Here is a 7430-nt window from a genome sequence, read left to right as displayed (position 1 = left end):
CGTGAATTTGCTACCCGAGTTTATCAGTTAATTCACGTATAATACTTCTGATAAACTTCATACGTGCTTATGTTTGAAATAATGAATGTATGTATCTTTATATAATTTAGCTAAATATCTTTCTCGTCAGAAACGGTCATCCCAACGATTATGAATAAACTCGTTTAGAAATACATTATTACTCAGGACAAAATTGGACAGGTTTGCAACAGCCAATCAACTGTAACTCTTGAAGGGGGGGGGGGCATCTTTTCTCAGCTGGGGAAAAACGCGCTACAGTATGCCATATAAGGCCGACTCCCTCCTCCAATCCTACCCCCGATCTCTAGCTGTTGTATATGGCCAGCAGACATACCAACTTATGATGATGCACTGGGGATCATATTAAAGCATTTTTTTTTTTGGGGGGGGGGACTGTACATCAACATTCCTGTACTCAGGAGTGTTATATCATAGATGTTATTAAAATAAATTAAAAATTTTAATATTTTCAGGTTCAAAGCGATGACATTTTGTTGGACAACGGCCCCACGTGAGCGACCCACAGTTGATGAGCTCGTCATCTACCTCACTAACTTCCAACAGCACCTTGACAGATACGTGTGACATTATGTTACCTCGGGTCACCACCCGTGACCTCGGGTTGCCCTTTCGGGTCACACACAGAGATTTGTCTGAACTCTTACATCTCAGAGCATCACTGGCAGGTTGGATCTCCCCAGGTTAGGAGGAAAAATGCATTCCGTCTTCACGTGTGTAACTGGGTCAGTTCCCAGTGGCATCCACAGCGTTTGAGTGGAAGACTAAACCAAAACTGAAGCTGTGGACTGTCATTTCTTCACCAGATGTGATCATAACTCGGCGGGTTTATAGTGCCAGTGAAATATTTTTTAGGAGAATGAAAATAGTAAGGATTTGTTGGTTAGCATAAGTGTGTCTACATGGTGAGAGCAACACTTGTAAACTTAACGTATCAGTTCCTGTAAGGCGAGAGGAGAAAGCAGATATAGATGATGATATCACAGAAAGAAATAGTTTGTGACAGAAGGTTAGTATGTGTGAGAGGAAGAAACAGATGTAGCTAATAGTGTGAAGGAAGAGGAGAGACAGATAGGATTATATAAGAACTAATATTTGTTGGTAATGATATGAAAGAATAAAGATGGTTCAAAATGGAAAAAAAATAATTACCTACATAAAAAACAAAGATATATAAGAACATTAAAGAATGCCTCAGATGTCAGTAGTGATGTGACAACAGATGTTCTTCATGCACCTGTGCACAAAATGATCGTTCCTGAAACTGCACGTAGAAAACAAAACAAAAATTTAGTACCTGGACCCAATGATGATAAGTGCATCGTTGTGAGCATTTATGTATACATTTTGTAGAATATGACTTAGTGTAGTTGATTGTAATAATTGCCTTGACAAAAGTTGTCTTGAGAACTCTTGCTTAGTTTAAAGTACACATTTGTGATTCTTTTCTCTTTTTGAACAAACTGTAACAAGTTGTTTTAATGGGAAACTAAGACTGTGAACAGGTTAATAACCAAAAGTCTGGAGGTGTTGAAGACTGTAAGTGAGTGTATAAGAAAGAGGAGGGAGAGAGTGAGAGGAAGGCAGCCATCACCCTGGAGGAAGAGAGTGAGAGGAAGACAGCCATCACCCTAGAGGAAGAGAGTGAGAGGAAGGCAGCCATCACTCTGGAGGAAGAGAGTGAGAGGAAGGAAGCCATCACTCTGGAGGAAGAGAGTGAGAGGAAGGAAGCCATCACTCTGGAGGAAGTGAGTGAGAGGAAGGCAGCCATCACCCTGAAGAGAATAAAGGTGTGGTAAGGATATAGGGAGTGGTGTAAGAGTGTAGTGAATCATGTTAAACAGTGTAGGCTCAAGATATGACTGCACCTTCAGAGAAATTTCCCTAGAAGGTTCTCTGCAACTTTGATATTGATAGATATTGTGGGCAATTTTCCAATTAATATATATTTTTTTTATGATTAAATTAGCTACTTTTGCTTGTTCAACATTTAATAAAATATGTGAAGGTAGCAAAGTTTTGTGCCTTAGCCAGAATTTTTTATAAAAGATCAGCTAAAAATATTTACTAATGAAAAGTGAAGGTACTGTAGGTCCACCCAAAGGTATGACTGCATGTTAGGGAGTGTGGATACAGCTCACTCTATACTAAGCCTTCAATATGCAAAGAGGCAACATGGACGGCACTGCACTTGACTGCTTTCACTTCTCCAGCTGTAAAGTTACATACCTATTCATAGCTGGATGGACTGGGAGTACCCGGGAATCAAACCAGTGACCCTTAGGACAGGAGGCGAGTGCTGTATCACTCAGGCTCTCCACCTAACTTGCAGAGTAACATGGTAAAGGCAACCAACCACAAAATTGACCAGAAATAACATTGTGAAAAAGATGTAGTGATAATAATTGATAACTGTAACTAATCCCAGTGATACTTGATACTGGCGGAGAGAAGTACGGTAAAACCTCGATAAATTGGACTTCAATGCCGTATGTTGGAATTCACTTTTTCCGTACGCGCAGTTGAACGTCCGTGCGTGGGTGTCGTGTGGCACGCGTCTCACTGTCTCAAGACTCTCGGCCTCGGTTCCGAGTCCTGCCTTCATATGTATAGTATCAGTGTGCCGCACCTCACTACCTACACTCATTTACGTGAAAATTTTTTTGTAGAATGTGTAATATCTTTATCGGGGATACTAGAGGGTTTAAGAAATGTGTTAAAATTATGTAAGTACATATTATAAGAAATGGGTAAAATTAAAACAAAGAAAATCTTATCAAAAGAACAACACTTGGTCTCTGAATACTGTACAGTGGCCTAATCAGATTTACTGGAGGCCTAGCGAGCTAAAACACCGAGTATGTAAAGAGGTTGCGGGGGAAGGGGGTTGATTAGGCATTGCTAAATTCATTAGATTTATTTATTGGACGGTATTATATTCTTGTATGACCAGCCTCTTATGGTTTATGATCCATCATGATTAATATAACATCTTCAATAACAGAAAAAAAATACACTATGTAATTTGTAATTTGATTTGAAAATAAAAGGAAAAGCTGTATCAGAAGGTTGTTCACTCAAGATGCGTTCTTGTGTGAGCTTTCAGTGGACCAGCTTACAACAGGTGTCACTATAACACACTGTATAGTATTTTATATGAAGATACCTTCTAATAACGTTATTTCCTGCCTTCGAGTGTTATATGATAACTCTGTTTGGTTACTTGTACACTTAGACAAATGATTAATGAATAAACCAGGGTATTTGCAGATGAATAATATTGTGCATTACAATATTACTTATAAAATGTTAAAACAGTATGTCCTCGCTTAACGTCGGGGTTACATTTATAAAAATGCGACGTTATACGAAACAACGTTAAGCGGATCAATTTTCCCCATAAGAAATATATAAATACGGGAGTTACGTTCCTGAGCCTCCCTTTGACCCATGAAATACATTACATATACAGAAAATCATTGCCATTTCTATAGAAAATAATGCACACATATACAACTACTAAGTTTGTATTGGTACTCAGTGATGGGGGGAGGTGGTAGAGCGAGTGTGTGGTGGGTAGTGAAGCAGAGGAGGCGTATGGTGGGAGCGGAGGAGGAGGAGGGTGTTGAGTCACTGAGACTCTGCGCCAAGCCAAGAGAGCGTAGCGCTGCCAGACGAGAGCGGGTGATGCACTGTAAAATGTAGTGTGTGACGACACAAAACGACTTAGTATTGGATCACTGGGACGTTAAATAAATTTTATGGTCTCTAAAGTTTACCGACGTACAGTCGACCCTCGTTAAAACGGACTAATAGGGAAGGAAGGGTGTCCGTTTTAGCCGATTGTCCGAATTAACTGATTTAGGGGTTAACATTGCAATATACAGCTATGTGTATGTTTATTTGAGTGCCCCGTCATAGGAGTCCGTTTTCTCTCATTTCAGGACGCCTGAGTCCTCCGTTTTCTCTTAATCTTGGAGTGCAGTGCACCAGAGACTTCGTTATTCCTTAGTAATGACACATAATTTGATATTGCAACTGGGGTTGCAATTGTTGAGCCAACTTAGGTATGTCTGATTACAGTTGGAATATTCAAGATCCATTGTGAGTGATGTTTAAAGCTTCAACAGTCTTTATGGTTGGTAAAGCTTGTCAAGTCTGTCAGTCTGAGTGGCATGTGTGAGGCCTTGTGTTTGTACAACTGCTAAATATATAGATATATAATGTTATGGTAATTATCAGAAACACACATAGGCATGACGAGGTTTATTACAAAGTGATGAAAAGGATACTGTGCAGTGGGTAGTCCACAAAACGTGTAGCCATGTCTCTTTATTTGAGTGCCCCGTCATAGGAGTCCATTTTCTCTCACTTCAGGACGCCTGAGTCGTCCGTTTTCTCTTAATCTTAGAGTGCACCAGAGACTTCATTAATCCTTAGTAGTGACACAGAATTTGAAATTGCAACCCCAATTGCAACTGGGACAATCCCAGAACCAGAAATTTGATAAGGACAGTTCAGATTTCGTCCGATTTATCCGAAATCCGGATTAAAGGGGTCTGAATTAACGAGGGTCGACTTAGTACCGAAACAAAGTTAAACGGGACGACTTTATACAAGTACTTACTGTAAATACTTGACAGTTCTGTACTGTACTAATTTATTAAGTGTTGAAGGCAGACGTTGCAGTAATCATGAATGGTGAAGGAGCTAAGCCGATCAGCTGTTTATCCTTTGTAAATAAATGATTCATGGTGTTGAGTGTGAGATTCTTTTTTCTGGAAAGTTGATTCTTTTATGTTGATATTTTATCAACCTGAAACCAAATGAACCTAAATGATAGGAGAATTATGGTGAAATTGCATAAAGACGCGTTAAGCAGGATTTGGGGGAGGGAGCTACCCACGGGTACTATCAGATCACTCATCTGCCACATACAATATACTCCTACACTTATTTGTTTTAATTTTTATCTTTATAGTTCTGTACAGTATACAGATTTATCTTTATTTATAAAACAAATTTTGTGGTAACTTACATAGTACTGTAATCATTTCAGTGAAAACAGTTGTTGGCAACCAGACTTAAGTATAACTTTCAACCTAGAGAGTTCCATTTCATATTTTTATATTGCTGATGTGATATTCTCTTAATAACCTTGTTATACACTTAAAGACCTTAGTTATTGAAGTGTAGCAATAACATTATAACAACTGATTTTCTTTAAACATTTTGGATAAGCAGTGTCATCTCCACACCCCCCATATATATTTGATTTTTTTGGACTTTTGCATTTTTTGGACTGGGGTCTGTCCCAATTAGTCCAATTTATCGAGGTTCTACTACAGTATTTAATCATAGTCTTTGTTTAACACTGAAGGAACAAGAACTTCAGGTAACTGTCCACAGGGACTACTCACAGGAAGTAACAAATGACTGTCCTAATAAGATTGACATTGTGACATTATGGACCATATTGAAAAACATTCTGCCTTTTTCTTTGGCAGTAAACTTATATTTTAGATCACTCACTTTTGTAGATGTAAACAGTTTATTGCAATTGTAGATAGAGAGAGGGAAGAGTTAGTCTACTTATGGCCTATATTTACATCTCTCCTCCAACTGTGTGTGATGGAAGAAGTATAACAGACTTCATAAAAGAGTCTGAATTTTGCTGAAAGTCAACCAAGAGACAAATGCCTAACAAAAGTTAAATGTCTACCTAGAGTCAAAAGTCTTTATTCAGAGTCAAAGTTAAATTGTAACTGAACTGGATGAAGAGTGCCAGCTGGTCAGGAAATTCCATCAGTCATTTAGTCAAAGTGAATTGGTATTGTTACTGGCGATTGACCCAGCTGGATGCAGTCAGGTCGTACATAAAGGATAAACTTCATTGTTGTGGTTGGAAGGTTTATCATGATATTGTTAACACCTGGTCAGTAATTCACTTGTGACAACACCAAACATACACACAGCTCAGTGAATGAATTATTTGGGCAATAGTTTACAATACAAGCAGCTGCTACCTCAAGTCCTAAAGAGAATAAGATGGTGAAGATACAGGTACTAGGTAGATGATAAGTTTGGAATGTTAATATAATTATTTATTCTTTGAGAAGGTGATTCATGACCAAAGTATATAAGGAGAACTGTGTAAGTGTTGTGTGGGAGATGCCAAGAGGTGTGGCTGTCCAGTAACAACATCTGCCTCTCCATGTGATGGTAAGTAAAGAAGGTAAACCATTTATAGTAAGACCTCCATTCATACCTGTGATGGAGACAAGAGTAAATATAAGAACTCTCTCTAATTACAAGTTCATTTGGGTTATTTACTGTTTTCTTTGTATATTGCTGGCATTGTCACCATGCTGGATGAAGGAAGAGAAAGAAGTGCTTGTATTCTGGTGGATTAGCTAAGTTTATTATGCTAAACTAAGTCACAAAGTGTACTGTGGTAGACAGTGTCAGAAAGTACTGTACTGCAGAGGACTATCACAAAATTCTAAACTGTAGAGGACTGTCATGAAGTTCTGTACTGTAGAGGACTGTCATAAAGTACTGTACTGTGGAGGACTGTCATAAAATTCTGTTCTGTGGAGAACTGTCATAAAGTTCTGTACTGTGGAGGACTGCCATAAAGTTCTGTACTGTAGAGTATTGTCACAAAGCACTGTACTGTGAAGGACTGTCACAAAGTACTGTGCTGTAGAGGACTGTCACAAAGTACTGTACTGTAGAGTATTGTCACAAAGAACTGTACAGTAGAGGACTGTCGCAAAGTACTGTACTGTGGAGGACTGTCACAAAGTACTGTACTGTGGAGGACTGTCACAAAGTACTGTACTGTGGAGGACTATCAAAATACTGTACTGTGGAGGACTATCAAAATGCTGTACTGTGGAGGACTATCAAAATGCTGTACTGTGGAGAACTGTCACAAAGTACTGTACTGTAGAGGACTGTCACAAAGTACTGCAGTGTAGAGGACTCACAAAGTACTGTACTGTGGAGGACTGTCACAAAGTACTGTACTGTAGAGGACTGTCACAAAGTACTGTACTGTAGAGGACTGTCACAAAGTACTGTACTGTAGAGGACTGTCACAAAGTACTCTACTGTAGAGGACTGTCACAAAGCACTGTACTGTGGAGGACTTATAAAGTACTGTACTGTAGAGGACTGTCACAAAGCACTGTACAGTAGAGGACTGTCACAAAGTACTGTACTGTAGAGGACTGTCATAAAGTTCTGTACTGTAGAGGACTGTCACAAAGTACTGTACTGTAGAGTATTGTCACAAAGTACTGTACTGTAGAGTATTTCACAAAGCACTGTACAGTAGAGGACTAGCACAAAGTACTGTACTGTAAAGGAGTCACAAAGTACTGTAC

At 39.0% G+C, this 7430-nt stretch overlaps 1 protein-coding gene across 1 annotated transcript; it reads left to right on the top strand.

The window, feature by feature from the left end:
• Window positions 1-494: 494 nt before the first annotated feature.
• On the top strand, window positions 495-2050 carry LOC121854013 (tyrosine-protein kinase Dnt-like; the record flags this gene model as incomplete). The annotated part of the gene is given in 1 exon segment (XM_042348401.1): window positions 495-2050. A coding segment is annotated over 1 exon segment (112 nt), but the record flags the coding sequence as incomplete, so codon positions are not given.
• Between the last annotated feature and the right edge of the window lie 5380 nt (window positions 2051-7430).

The sequence above is a fragment of the Homarus americanus genome, unplaced genomic scaffold (assembly GCF_018991925.1).
Source record: "Homarus americanus isolate GMGI-L3 unplaced genomic scaffold, GMGI_Hamer_2.0 scaffold42640, whole genome shotgun sequence".
Lineage (NCBI taxonomy): Eukaryota > Metazoa > Arthropoda > Malacostraca > Decapoda > Nephropidae > Homarus > Homarus americanus.
Note: the sequence above shows the minus strand (reverse complement) of the source record. Positions and strands in the feature narration are given on the sequence as shown.